Source organism: Salvia miltiorrhiza, chromosome 2, assembly GCF_028751815.1.
Source record: "Salvia miltiorrhiza cultivar Shanhuang (shh) chromosome 2, IMPLAD_Smil_shh, whole genome shotgun sequence".
NCBI classification, from domain to species: Eukaryota; Viridiplantae; Streptophyta; class Magnoliopsida; order Lamiales; family Lamiaceae; genus Salvia; species Salvia miltiorrhiza.
In genome coordinates, this window is record NC_080388.1 from 75,583,175 (window position 1) to 75,597,659 (window position 14,485).

The window sequence follows — 14,485 nt, forward strand, 5'->3', positions numbered from 1 at the left end:
ATTGTATTTAATTTTTTAACCACGAATTATGAGATCTTCACTCCACCAACTAAGGAGACGTGTTCTTGAGCTACTCACCTCATTATGTTTTTCTCTTTGATCCCAAGCCTCAATAACAAAATTCCCATGAATTAAACCTCGTATATACTTATATATATTTATTGAATATTTGCATAGATTTGTGGTAAATGAAGATGGGAATGTTGATGTTTTTGATGATGGTGGTGGTGATAGGATGTTTGATGAGAGTAGGATTAGGTATAAGATTTGTGATCGACAAAGAGGAGTGCTTCTCACACAACATTCTCTACGAAGGCGACGTCGTTCATTCTTCTTTCGTCGTCATCAAAGCTGATAACGCTTGGCATCACGTCGACGATGGCATCGATTTCGTTGTTAGTAATGTCTCTCTATCTGTTTAGAAATATAGAGCGAGGTTCAAATGAGAATCCTTATTTTAAATGGATGCAGATAAAGGGGCCAGGCGGGGAGAAGATCAAAGAGTTCCACGATAAGATTAGCGACAAATACGAATTCATTGCTGAGAGGAAAGGGATCTACCACTTCTGCTTCTCCAACAAGTCCCCCTTTCACGAGACGGTTGATTTCGACGTGCTCGTCGGCCATTACAGGACCTACGACCAGCACGCCAAGAGCGGTGAGTGCTGGTCTCGTCTCGTGTATTGGTGTAGTGAAACATTTTTTGTTTTTGTTTTTGTTTTTGAGTTGGTCGTGTTGGCAGAGCATTTCAACCCGGTGGTGGAGCAAATCTCGAAGCTCGAAGAAGCTCTCTACAACATCCAGTTCGAGCAGCACTGGCTCGAGGCTCAGACCGACCGACAAGCTCTTGGTACGTACGTCGAAATTTTTGCTTTTTTGGAGGGGGCTTCGACCCACCCTAGCTTTCGAGTGCCTAGTCATGCGCGCGCACACACACACACACATATATGTGTGTGTAGCATAACATTTCTCTCTCTATTGAGAGAATTTCGGAAATATTAAGGAAAGTTTGTGTTTTTCACATGATTAAATGAATATATTTTTTTCAATTTGGAGGGGCTTCAGCCCACCCTACCCCCATGTGTCCGCCTATGCATATATATGATTGTGATTGAAAGTGAGATGTAGAATTGGAAGGATTTGGGGGGAAAAATTAAGGAAAATTTGTGTTTTTGAATGCAGTAAATGAATCGATGAGCCAGAGAGCAGTGTTCAAGGCGATATTCGAGTCGTTAGCTCTCATCGGAGCTAGCTCCCTTCAGGTGTTCCTCCTCCAACGCCTCTTCGAGCGGAAGCTCGGGACCTCTCGAGTCTGAAACTCGTATCAAGGCAAACTTTGTTGCTACATTCTTCGTGTCATATCTCGTATTTCAGTTCATCAATACATATATCAATGTTCGTGTCATATTTCATATTTTAGTTCATCGGTACACATCGTTGTATGCGATTATAATGTCATCTAATACACGTGGCGTGCATTATGAAATAATAAAACATCAATCTACGAGTGATGAAATAAAATACGAGATAGAGATAAAGATAGGAGTAACATTTATTGGGAGATAAAAGTACACACAGCAATATGATTCAGATACACACACTCTTCTCTACTATCTATCTAAGTCAAATTTATTGGCTGAAGAGAAAGAAAAATAAACACAGTAAAAACCTCATCTAAGACTGAAAGATGGTACAGATTAATCTAATTCACTCTGCTTTCTCCATCTCTTCAAAGGCTGCTCCGCTGCCAGTCGCGTCGTCCCAACGAAATCTGCAATGGAAGACGAACGTTATAATCGGAAACAAAACACTCGAGTCAAAAGGCACCCATTATAGCCCCTTTACACTAGTCTGACACAAGACTCCCTCGTATGTTAATGGAGTTGTAAATGTAGTTTGTACTCGAACTCGAACCCGAACACAAGACCAAATGCATTTCAAAACACGCGATGAAAATTAGGTTCGAGAAATCAACTACTACACTCCACAAGGGGACATTTCGCCCGCATGATGGCTAGTTTTTTTGGGTTCAAAAGCCAAGTCGCCCTAACTACGAAACTTCTTGTAAGAATCAAGAAAATGCAGATTTGAGCCTATGCTTACCACAAACTAGGTAGGATTACACGAGTTCCAAGACAAGGGCCGAGGCGCCTCCTCCTCCGTTGCAAACGCCACCAACGCCATACTTTGCGTTCTTTTGCCTCAAAACCTGAGATAACACGATTTGAACATCAATGACAATCGATTTTAATTTGGAACCAATCAGGAATTTGTTTGGAATCGAAAGATTGGTCGAGAGAGGTTAACGTACCCCCAAAAGAGTGACCAAGATACGAGCGCCACTGCAACCGAGAGGATGTCCTAGAGACACAGCTCCACCGTGTACGTTAACTCTTTCCTGCAAAATATATAAAAAAAGAAAGTTTAGAAACAAATAATTTTAAAGACCACATGACACAAACATGTAATATGGAGATCATTATTGATTTTATTTAGTACTTCGTAGGTAAAGAACTCACTGGACTAAGATCCAATAGCTTCTGATTAGCAAGAGCCACGACCTGCACAGAGTGATTACGTTTGTAGAATAAGACGGCTAGCTTTTAGTTGGTGGGCTCTAGCTTTGGTCGATGAATGAAGAGTAATGACATACCGCAAAAGCTTCATTGATTTCGTAATAGTCCACTTTAGATGCTTCCAAACCAGCATTCTTGAGTGCCTTGGGAATTGCAAGAGCCGGGGCAGTCGTAAACAGTTCCGGGGCCTGAAAACACACTCAGTTTATTATGCATCAATATTGCAAACTCAACACCACAAACCGAACAAGCATGGAGGTGAACGAGATAGTTCGGCATTCACAAAGAAAGACGTATATAAGCATACGTACATGAGCGGCATCAGCATATCCGGAGATCTTTCCAATGACCTGTAAGCCCGAGCTCCAGAGCTTTCTGTCCGCTTACTAAAACAAGAGCTAGCGGCACCATCGCTGAAAAACGAGGACAAATTCACTCATCAATAAAGCTTTCAAATAAATTTGTGCAATTCTATTGAGTTGTGTGCTATTATACAATAGAAACTAAGATTAACTGAAGAAGACGAAAGGGAAGCGCGAAAACCTTATGCTAGAAGCAGTTGCCGGCTGTGACAGTTCCACCGGTTTCCTTGAAACTCGGTCTTAGCTTCCTCAACTTTGCAGCATCAAACTGACCAGGAAAAAAAGGAGTAGTTAGTAACAAAATATATTTTACGTGATTCGATGTATCATGGCCTAAAGAGACGAGCCATGACAAATTTCAAGGATATTTTGAAGCTTCACCTTTCCAAGACCTTCATCCTTGTCAACAATGGTGGATGGTCGTCCTCTCCCACCGGATACTTCGACCTGCATCCACAAGAAGAGAGTTATAAAGCAGCAACAGGAAACACGAACTGCACCTACAAGTCAATGTCCGGTTATCTTACTGGAGTAATCTCCCACGCAAAGGCACCGGCATCTTGAGCAGCAATTCCACGCTCGAAACTTTGGACAGCAAAATCGTCCTGCACAGAATAAGCAGTATAATAAACATCACATGAATTGCCATTTGATGCAAATTTCTCACTTACAATACATTCGGAAATGGAAATTGGGAAATCAGAATAAGTGAGAATGCAAAAACTTGCAATGGAAATGAACTTCGGATAATACAAATTCATGGAGTCGAAATAGTGAAGACAAACCTGCTGCTCTCTCGTAATGCTATGGTGCTCAGCGCATAATTCAGCACAGACACCCATGCCAACATCGTTGTAAACATCCCAGAGTCCGTCCTTCAGCATTCCATCAACAAGAGAGTCGTGTCCAAGTCGAGATCCTTTCCTAGAATATGCCAAGACCGAGTGAATAAGTGACTTATTAGCATGGTGATCAAACGTTATCATCTCTTGTTTTTTTAACTAACACCGCTACATAGAGTAAGACTATCAATATTCATTTCTTGAACTGGAAATAAGCCGAGTGTGTGCACCAACCTCGCCTCTGCGATGTATTTTGGGACATTAGACATGCTCTCCATGCCACCGGCCACTACAACATCATTGAGACCCAACTGGATACTTTGCGCTGCTAGCATAGTTGCTGTCATGTCAAACAGACAATGTTTAACAACACAAATTCACGACCAAAAACGACATACCAATTAGGTGAAATACTTTTAAGCACTGTCAAAATGAACTTCTTTAGGAGATCATCGTATTTCATATGTTATGAAACTGACCTTTCATTCCAGAGGCACAGACTTTGTTGATGGTTGTACAGACTACTGAATTCGGGATCCCGGCACCCAACGCTGCCTGACGGGCAGGAGCCTGTCCTAAGTTTGCGCTGAGTACATTCCCGAAGAAAACTTCTTGTACAAGTGATGGATCGATATTTGCTCTCTTCAAAGCACCTGAAAGTTGGCGGTTGGTATTAAAAACCTGCAAACTCTGACACTGAAATATGCAGAGTCGAATTTGGTAATCTTACTCTGAATAGCTACGGATCCAAGCTTGGTTGCCGGTACTGATGAGAGTGAACCGAGAAAACCACCCATAGGTGTCCGAGCAACACCCACGATGCAAACATCTATGATACAGAAAAGGCAAGAAAATAAGTTTTCATCAAGAATGTGTACATCAAATACCAACAAAAACAGAGATTCTTAAGGTCTCGAACTATAAAGGACCAAATATCATAAACGAGAAGCTTTTCAAGCAGGCAAGGAATGGTAATACAAGAACAAGATAGTTACAGAGTAATACTATATATATCATCATAATATTTTATTTTATTGACAAAATAACTGTTAACTGTCTCGAGTTTAAAAGGAATACAAGTCACTTTCAGGAGAAATATCTAACTTTTTAAATAATTTTTAACCAGAATTTTTTTCTTATTTTCCTAGATGAAGCCTACTATTGTAAAATCATGCCAATATAATATAGTCTTGTACTCAAACACATACGATGGGATTCTCTATGTTATTTAGCACTCTCGAAACTCAATGTGGGAGAGTTCAAACATAATTAAAGACCGATTATTGGGAAGTAAAAATGACCCAAGATTCGACAGAAGAATTCTCTATGTTATTAAGCACTCTCGAAACTCAATGTGAGAGACTTCAAACATAATTAAAGAGCAAATCATGGGATGTAAAAACATCCCAAAATTCGACGAAACGTGCAAACAAACATAGGTGAGGGAAGCAAAATCCAGCATTAGCATGTAGTACAACTAGTTGGTGCATACAAGAAAAGTGTAAACAAAGCTACCTTTTGGGTTGATTGAAGCAGCTTCTGGTGCCATGATCAACTTTTGAGCAAGATCAAAGCCTGTTTATAAACGAAATTCATCGAGATTAGATGCAAAATCAATGCATTACAGATCAAAGAGCGTGAAGCTGCAGAGAAAAAACACAATCTTGAGCATGATCCTAAAATTTCTAATAAAAATATCTCATTTTTTTATTGCTTCACGGCATAAGCATGCTGTTAGGTAATATACAAATCCAACCTATTCTTCAAAAGAATTCAATCTATAAATAGTTACAATAACAATTCAAAAACTATAATCACTAAGCCAGCTGATCTAGTCTGATTTCTCTCACTCTCTCTCTCTCTCTCTCTCTCTCTCTCACACACACACACACACAATAACAGGTATATAGATCTTCAAACACACATAAATGGTTCAAGAATTAGATCTAAGAAAAAGCAAGAAATTAAAAGGGAAAACAGCCATTGAGAAATTTGCAAGAAACATGAAAGACCCCTTTTCAAGAAAATCTGATCCCAGCTAAGAAAAACACTGAAATCAAACAATGACAACAGCACACATTTGAACATGCTACAGAAACAAATTATTTACCTGATAAAAATGGAGCAGCCAATAAAGAATATATTAAGCGAGAATGAAACTCCAGCAAAGCTCCTTGTCGCTTATATATAGAGAAGGGGTGGGGGTGGGGGTGGGGGTGGGTGGGGTGGGGGGTGTTTCACTGTGTGTAGTGTGTGTGAGTTGGTGTAGTTTGAACAGAGACTAAATTAACCGGCTTTCTTGACTCCACACTCGAACAATCGCCAATTTTTTTTACTTCAAAATACTTGTGCAGAAAAATAAAATAAGGATTTTAATTTTTGTATGATAAATTGATAATCTAATACAGATTTTATGATAAAGATTGGATCTTTGTATGAATAGATTTCGGAACGGGATTTTTAGAGGTCAAAATTGTGAATTGGGAGTCCATTATTTATTCCAAGATGGGATTTTTTTTATATGGCAAAATTACATGAAAGTAGAGGTGGGTTCCATAAAATTTAATAGCTGTATATTTAGATAAATTGTAATGAGTTTTTATGAAATGTGATTAAATGATGGTGGAGAACTTAAAATTGATATATGTATGGGCTATGAGGTGAACATTTGTACTATATAAATGACTAATATGTTACACATTATTTGCAGTTACCTATTTTAAATTAATTCATGATTTTAATTAGTAGAGTAATATTTATTTATCTACTTAATAAGTATCATTTGAGGTGTGCTGTTTTTTTACGATAAATATAGAATTCGTACTTGCGCTATTTCCTTTAAATTAAATACTAATTGAGGTTGGTGATAGAGATATGATTTTTTTAAAGAGAGATAGGGAAATGATTATGGAAAAAGTTAGTGGAAATGTGAGCCTCAAAAAGGTTTGTATAGTAGTATTTGCCTACTTGCATTTAATTTATTTAAAATTAATAACGCCTCGCATATTTGACCAAATGATTTATTTTATTTATCCCCTTTATATAGCATTTATATGACTTTATAAGTGACTAGTGAGTAAATACTTATAATCACTATAGCTTTTTTAATTATAGAACGTTCAACATATAATCAAAACTTATAATGGGGCTCGAATCCAATTACATTACCTCTTCTTGACCCAAATAAAAAATGATGGAAGTGCTCTTTTTTAACTTTTATGTTAATAATGTATATATTATGAAGTGGATAAGATCATAACAAGCTGATTAATGTTTTAATCCATGGCTAATGAACAAAAGAATTTTTTTGCAGTAATAATTAGCTAGAATATTAATTGCAACTTTAGTAGTCGATTAGGTAAATAAAAAATAAAAAAATTCCTTCCATCAAGGGGTGAGCATTCGGTTATATGGTTCGGTTTTTGCTAAAACCAAACCAAACCATATTTTAGTTCGGTTTAAAAAAAAAACCGAACCGAACCGAATTAACCGAACAAACCGAACCGAATTAACCGAAATTTTTATAATTAAAACCGAACCGAACCGAAAAACCGAATTAATCCGAAGAAAACCAAAATTTTCGAAAAAAAACTGAAAAAACCGAAATTTTCGGAAAAAAAAACCGAAAATTCCAAAAAAAAATCTATAAAATTTAAAAAATATTAGAAGTTAGATATTATAAAATCATAATTAAAATATTATATATATATATATACATATATTTTTATATATATTATAAATATAATTCGGTTTTGTTCGGTTTTAAAAAATCCGAACCGAACCGAACCGAAAAACCGAAATTTTATGGAAACAAAAACCGAACCGAACCGAAAAATCGAAAAAATCGAACCATATTTTAAAATTTCGGTTTGGATCGGTTCGGCTATTCGGTTTCGGATTTTTTGCTCACCCCTACATCACGATGCGTCGAAAAGAATCATTGCTCAATTCTCTAAAATAATTTATACTAAAACACATGCATTAAAACAATATTATATACATAGTATTCATGCATCAATTAACAAATTATTATTTGTCTTCAACCAATGTCAATTATGTTATGCTATGCAATTAATGGATATTTACGATTTCACGCGCGCATGTGAAATGATATTAACGTTAACGGTGCATAATATCTCTTAACAGATAAATAAAAGGTAACATCATGAAAAAAAATGAAAAAAAATAAGGCGAAAATTAGGCATACAAGTCAATCAACCAAGAATTTAATTAGCCCATTTTAATATGGCAAGCTGTCACGTCGTGAGATTAGATCATTAATTAATTAAAATATTAACACAGCTTAGTAATCATCGATCGAATATAGACACATATATCATTTAAATCTTACCAACCCAACTTTTTAATTAATTGTTCTTAAATTATAAAAAAAAGGAAGAGAATGTTTTCTAACTGAAGAAAATCTATATATATTCTCTATTTTCTATTTATGAAATTATATACTATATATATTATGTTTCATGTAGTATCCATCGGAAAAAATAAAAAATATACTAGTATGATTTTGTGGACCTTCAAAAATTACTACTATGATTATTTGAGTTTATTGGAGTATGACTAAAAAAATTAGTCATCGTATTTTTACAATATAATATTATCTAATTCCTCTATATTGATACAAATAGCTGAATTGCTACTTACAAGGTTGACATAAACTGAGAATTTACAATAATCTTTATGTTGATGTGTTGACTATGTGTGAGTGTGAGAAAAAGAGTTTAGAGAGAGCTTTAATTGAAAATGAAAATTAAAATATTAATTTTGATATTACTAGTGTGAAATAATATGAAGATATGGAAAAACCAAAGTTATGCAAGGAGCTTTAATTGACTTCACATATGAAGTCTTAATGTGACTGCTAAGCCAAATTTTAATATGCTTGGACCCCATTTGTTGAAATTATTTAATTAATTATTATCTATCTATTCTATTGTATATCTTTTAAAAATTATACAAATATATACATGAGCAGCCAACTTGTATTTAAGACACGTGTCGAGCACTAACAAAGTCTTGCAGTTAAATTATGACTTTTGCCAAAATAATTGGATGACTAACAAACATTCCACTTCACACACTCCATATGCACTTAATATTATTTTGAGATGTTCAAATACAATTTTGGAACTAAAATAAAATATAAAAATGAAGAATTGATAGTTTTGGTGAATAAAATTTGTGGTTTTTAAATATGGCCTCCCCCCACTTTTTCCATCTCTTTAATGTGTACTTTCCATTTTTGTATTAATTCACAAGGATACCCATTTTGATAAGATGCATATTAAAAATATCACTTTAATATTACCAATTTTAAGAAGAAGAAAAAGAGAATATGAAAACTTATATTTCACAAATTTACAATTGTAATAACTACATTGAATCAGGCAACATTGACCAACTAAAAGAATGTTGGTGAATCATCATCCATCACAATTCACAACTATTTATCTATTTGTATGAATCTAACAATATGTATGAAAATGTATGTGTGTTTATATAATTTCTGTTACTTTACAATAAATTTGTACACAAGAATCAAACATCATATCATTTTCTCAAATTTGTCAAGCTTTTTCACCCTTTGCATGGATGTAATGAGCAGAGTGAGGAAAACACCTACATTATGCAAGGAAGCATATATAAAGACAACAACTCATAGTTGAATGAATGTGTTGAGCCAAAAGAGAGGTTTTGTGGTTGTTGAGAGCTCACCTGCAACGACGAAAGAGCCGCTTGCTATAGCTTCGCTGCCTTGATTGATGAACGTGACGCCAAGATTCAAGAAGGTGCCTCCACAGACTGTGTAAATAGTTGCCATTTGCAGTATGGTTGCCTTTCGAGCTGCTCTCTCCGACTGATAACATTCGCGAGCCGTGTCAAGACAAGATGCAGAAACGAGAGCCGAAGTTGCTAGAAGAGAGAGCTAATTAATCACCTCAAGAACGCGGACTCTGAGCTTCAAATCTCCGGATTCAAGCTGTTTCACGATGTCTTCTATGCGTTGGATCCGGTAAGGCATGGAGATAGTCGTTGATCTTGCCTGAAAACGGTGCAAAAGAGTTACATTTCAAAACAAAATCGAGTGTATTTGAGTATTTTCTTTTACAAATGAGACATACATCATCAGCTTGTTTTCTTATTTCTCGAACGAGTTGTGGTCCAGTCGGGCGCTGCTGTCTCAAGTCTAGGAGCTCCTGCACGAGTCCATACCGTTTGAAAGCTCTTGACATGTTTTTACATAGACCGATGAATAGGAGATGAGCAGAAGTAACGAACCTGAGCGTATGGTGCGGCAATCTTTGGGAAGGAAAAATCTGGATTCAGAGTGTAGCCAATGCCTGCAGCAGAGCAAATCTTTGAATATCAAGAAATCACGGAGCACGTGTCGAACTCTACACGAGCAAGATAAGCAGCTGTTTCTTTGGACAAAACCTCAACGAAGAAGCTCGAGATAAAGCCACCTTACTGCAGTTTTCATCTTCAAGAACACGAGCACTTACCTTCAAGTGTTGAAAACGCCCTCAGCACGAACGTGAAGGTGGAGGGAAACCGGAATGGCTGGTCTGTTGCTATTGCAAATAAATCCTGCAAGAATAAAGAGAATCAAGAATCTTGAACAACAATATACAATCTTGTTTCTTTCTGCCTCGTTGCTCGAGTTATCTGTTAATTTTCGACTCGTTTAGCAGCTAAAACTGGCCTAATTGGCCAAATTTCTTCTTGTATGTAACAATTGAGTGGTAAAAGAAAGATGAATAATACTACTTTTTTCAAGTGAGGGATTACTACAAACATACCTCACCAATTGCAGAAAGAGTTTGCTGCTGATCTGGTCTTTGATTCAACAAATTATCCAAGAAGAATTGCACTGATCTTCTCACCTAAATCCAGGAATTGTTTCATGAAAAGCACAAAAAGTGTTATAAATCACAGACGTCGAGCTACGTGCTCGATTTTTCCATCCGACAAAAACCAAATATAGTTTAATTACTCACAGATGTCATGTCTCCGGTGGGCTGAAGTGCTCCAAGATCTATGAGACCTTGCACGACCTGCACGGGCGCGTTACATGAGACTCCAATCGTAACGACAGTAAATAACCAAACAAGAAAACGAACCTTTTTCGCATCCTTCTCGTAAACGGAGTAGAAAAGATCCAACAGCCGCTCCCTTGTAAAACTCTTGATTTCTCCCATCATGCCAAAGTCATAGTATATGAGGGCTTCATCGACATCAATGGCAAGATTCCCCGGGTGCGGGTCAGCGTGAAAGAAACCGGTCTTTAGTATCTGAAACGGTTACAGCGACGCAGGGAGTTAGTTATATACGCAGAGAGTTGAAAAAGGAAGAAAAGAAGAAGAAGAAAATTAGAAAATAAAACAACAGGAGAGGATTACTTGAATCAAGTAGGCTTCAATAGCACGCGAAGAGATTCTAGATCGACTGTAACCACGCCTGTCTATCATATCCAACTGATTTATCTTAACGCCTGATTGAAATGGTGAAATTTCAACACCGTATATATACCTTTTAAAGGGATGTGTCGACGTAAAAATGACAGGAAGTGAGAGTAAATATACCGGGGACATACTCCAACGTCAGCACTTTCGTCGCTGTATAATCCCAGTACACCATCTGGAACGAGCAAGAACGATATCCTCAATGAACAACGTAGCAAAACACATTTAAGCTTAATGAAGTCTTTATTGTTTTTTCGAGGCAACGAGGCCAGAAATGACTCAAAATGGCAATGAGAGATATGAATTGATTGTATGAAGAATAGAGCAAGATAAGAACGGAGGAAACATACAGGAACTCGGACCCACTTTATATTTCTAAAGTCGCGACGAAATCTATCAGCATTCTTTCCTTCATTAACATAATCGATTTCCTCGTACAAGATCCTGAAAATTTCCAAAGATTAATGAATGACATGCCACATTTGGTAGGAAACTTAATGCTGTTTTTTCTGTGTAGCTTACTTTGCACATTCTTCATAGATTCCGACCCAATCCCTTGTCGGACCACCAAGAGTTTCGCTCTTTTGAAAGTACTCAGCGATTAGCTTTAGATTTTCTGAAGAACGAGAGCGTTACACAGCTCACAACATAAACCAGAAGCAAGCAATAGTACTTTATGAAATTATTGAGGTGTAGCTAGCACTCACTAAGATCAATGTCGAAGAGCTTCTTTAGCCCCGGTCTCTGGACCTTCACCACTACCGTCTCTCCATTATGCAAGATAGCTCTGTGCACCTAACAAGATTTTCCAAAACGACTATCAGCACGGTAAGTGAAAACACGTATTTTTCTTAATTTTCTATTTATGTAATACTAGATGATAAATGAGCCTCTTCAATTCAACGTGTCGTTACATAAGTCCATGAAAGAGACATAAATCGCGATAGTTTAAACTATTATTGGCGCGAGAAGAGAGGAAAACGCAAAGCAAACACCTGACCAAGGCTAGCAGCTGCGATTGGGAGGTCTTCAAACTCCTTGTACAGCATATAAAGAGGAGCACCCAATTCCTTCTCGATGAAGCCCTTTGCTTTGCTTGGTGAGAATGCAGGTACTCTATCCTGAATCATAAGCCAAATAAATTCAAGATGCAAGATTCCATGCCCAAAAGTCGAAATCTCTTGGTACGTACCTGCAGCTTTGCAAGCTCATCGACAAATTCTTTAGGAAACAGATCAGATCTCGTTGAGGATAACTGACCGAGCTTGATGAAAGTGGGACCGAGCTGCAGCACACATTCCCTTAACCACGAGGCAGTTTTCCGTCTCCTCCCTACCTGAAAATTAGGCATCATGAAATGCTTGCAGAAAGTGATGATGTTATTGTTATACGTTAACCAACCAACACCTGCTTCTCCTCGGAGAAGCCTCCGATGTAAGTCCACTTGGCGTTGTCCAAGAAAACACGTGCACGAAGGGAGAGAACAAAGGACCACACATCTATACTTCTCTGAACTGAGTTATAGTTCTCGTTGGCCCAACTGAAGCCTTCGTCCGAAGGCAAAACTTTCAGCCCTTCAATAGGCGGGAGCTCGTTGGCCTTTGGTGTTCTCGGAGCAGGATCTCTCTTGACCAGCACTCCACCATTAACATTCTTCGCAGATCCATTCACACCCCGTGATGAACTAATGGACACCGATTTCTCCTTCACCATTTTGGTTGCTCGCCCGTTTGTGGATAACTCCATCGCGACCTGCAAACTACGGAGCTTTCTTCTGGTTTTGACAACATCTCTGTCGATTCTTGATTGGTCGTAGTTTGATATGTTCCCTGAGAAACTAAGATCATCTCCTGATCTTCCTTGACAGCTAAAGGAAGCTAGAATTGCAGCCATTTAGGGTTTAATGCCTAAAACAGAACCAAATATTTGATCACTCAACCACAGCTAAAGGAAGCTAGAATTGCAGCCATTTAGGGTTTAATGCCAACAAAGCCAAATATTTGAAAAATCAACCACAGCTAAGGGAAGCTAGAATTGCAGCTATTTAGGGTTTAATTCCTAAAACAAAGCCAAATATTGGATCAATCACCAACATCACCATGCCCACAAAGTAAGCACAAACAATATTTAGTGTAAAATGCCTAAAAGAGAAAGCATCAAAACCAAAAAATTGCTTCAACAATTGATTCCAATACCAAATGCCCTAATTACAATCAGGGAAAATCAAGACAAGGCCATAATTTTCCCCACAATCAACATTTGAAGATCATGATAGCAAGAATAATACAAACCAACAACATGTATAAACTATATTCAAATTCAAATTCTACTCAAGAAACCAACCTTTAAGCATAAACCAGTAAAGGGAAGATTTAGCTGCAGCTCCCAACTCAAATTTCTGCAAGATTTTGTTGAAAGAAAAGCACCACCATGAAATTATATAGATATTATGCAGCTGAAGACAAGAAAAAGAGCAGCCCACACCTGAAATTGGGCTGTGAAATTGTGTCTGACGTGTTGTGATGTGCTCCTCATGTGTGGTGAAAGTCCAAATCTTGATTGACGATGCATCAATTTTTGATTCTTTTACGTTATGAACTACTATAAGTCTTGAAAGTGATACTACCCAATTCTGGTTTTTCCTTTTTCCCCATTATTTTTTATCACCCAATTCTTGATTTTGGGTGGACCAGCTTTTTTTTTTTGGTGAAAATTAGTGAAAAATATTGAAACACACCAAAACATCGCCACTTAAAATTAAATATAAGTTTCAAATTTAAGAAATAATTTCAAGTGTCATCGACAAGCTCAACGATGGTCTTAAAAAGACCCTACCTCATCCCTCTCGTAAATATGTTGCCGCGATATGAATCTTTTATTTGAATTCGTTATGAATTTCCTTCAATCGAACGATTTATAGATTTAAAATCTATTTTTTAAATTAACAATTAAATAATATGTGTTTCAATATCATATGATTTTTTCACATCGTTGATTTGATCACGTTGATATTCTCGACTACCAACCTAACTTCGTTTAAAGGAAATTTAAAATAGTATGTAAAATATCTAAATTTTACTTCACACGCATTTTGTCCACACTAGTAAGTCATAAGGGCGGGATACGGATGTTACGAAATAAATAATTTATAATAAAATGAGAGTAATATTTTTAAAAGATACTATATATTTTTAAATGACAGTAAATAATGAGTTATATGAAGA

At 36.9% G+C, this 14,485-nt stretch overlaps 3 protein-coding genes across 4 annotated transcripts; 1 reads left to right on the forward strand and 2 right to left on the reverse strand.

Annotated features, from left to right (window-relative positions):
* The first annotated feature begins 45 nt into the window (after positions 1 to 45).
* LOC131009531 (transmembrane emp24 domain-containing protein p24beta2-like) lies at positions 46 to 1,772 on the forward strand. The gene is made up of 4 exons (XM_057936929.1): positions 46 to 395; positions 472 to 658; positions 743 to 850; positions 1,183 to 1,772. Exons 1-4 carry the CDS (start codon positions 189 to 191, stop codon positions 1,314 to 1,316), a joined length of 636 nt encoding a protein of 211 aa, XP_057792912.1. The 5' UTR covers positions 46 to 188; the 3' UTR covers positions 1,317 to 1,772.
* LOC131009528 (acetyl-CoA acetyltransferase 2-like) lies at positions 1,529 to 6,257 on the reverse strand. The gene is given in 18 exon segments (XM_057936925.1): positions 1,529 to 1,771; positions 2,104 to 2,209; positions 2,312 to 2,398; positions 2,520 to 2,561; positions 2,654 to 2,764; positions 2,888 to 2,926; positions 2,928 to 2,975; positions 2,977 to 2,989; positions 3,120 to 3,133; positions 3,135 to 3,206; positions 3,320 to 3,385; positions 3,466 to 3,543; positions 3,724 to 3,862; positions 4,015 to 4,120; positions 4,260 to 4,433; positions 4,511 to 4,609; positions 5,296 to 5,355; positions 5,891 to 6,257. Coding segments are annotated over 16 exon segments (1,212 nt in total). The 5' UTR covers positions 5,330 to 5,355; positions 5,891 to 6,257; the 3' UTR covers positions 1,529 to 1,771; positions 2,104 to 2,119.
* Positions 6,258 to 9,109: 2,852 nt separating this feature from the next.
* On the reverse strand, positions 9,110 to 14,005 carry LOC131009522 (protein ACTIVITY OF BC1 COMPLEX KINASE 7, chloroplastic-like). 2 transcript variants are annotated; one of them, XM_057936918.1, is made up of 19 exons: positions 13,746 to 14,005; positions 13,605 to 13,659; positions 12,669 to 13,168; positions 12,454 to 12,597; positions 12,257 to 12,382; positions 11,969 to 12,056; positions 11,784 to 11,877; positions 11,612 to 11,705; positions 11,382 to 11,436; positions 11,199 to 11,290; positions 10,920 to 11,090; positions 10,797 to 10,853; positions 10,599 to 10,682; positions 10,302 to 10,386; positions 10,078 to 10,139; positions 9,921 to 9,995; positions 9,737 to 9,841; positions 9,514 to 9,655; positions 9,110 to 9,417 (listed from the first exon to the last, which is right to left on the reverse strand). In XM_057936918.1, the coding sequence occupies exons 3-19, from the start codon at positions 13,152 to 13,154 to the stop codon at positions 9,344 to 9,346; spliced, it is 2,034 nt and encodes a 677-aa protein (XP_057792901.1). In that variant the 5' UTR covers positions 13,155 to 13,168; positions 13,605 to 13,659; positions 13,746 to 14,005; the 3' UTR covers positions 9,110 to 9,343. The 2 variants fall into 2 exon arrangements, with proteins under 2 accessions (XP_057792901.1, XP_057792900.1); XM_057936917.1 differs by having other exon boundaries at positions 13,605 to 13,903.
* Positions 14,006 to 14,485: the final 480 nt, after the last annotated feature.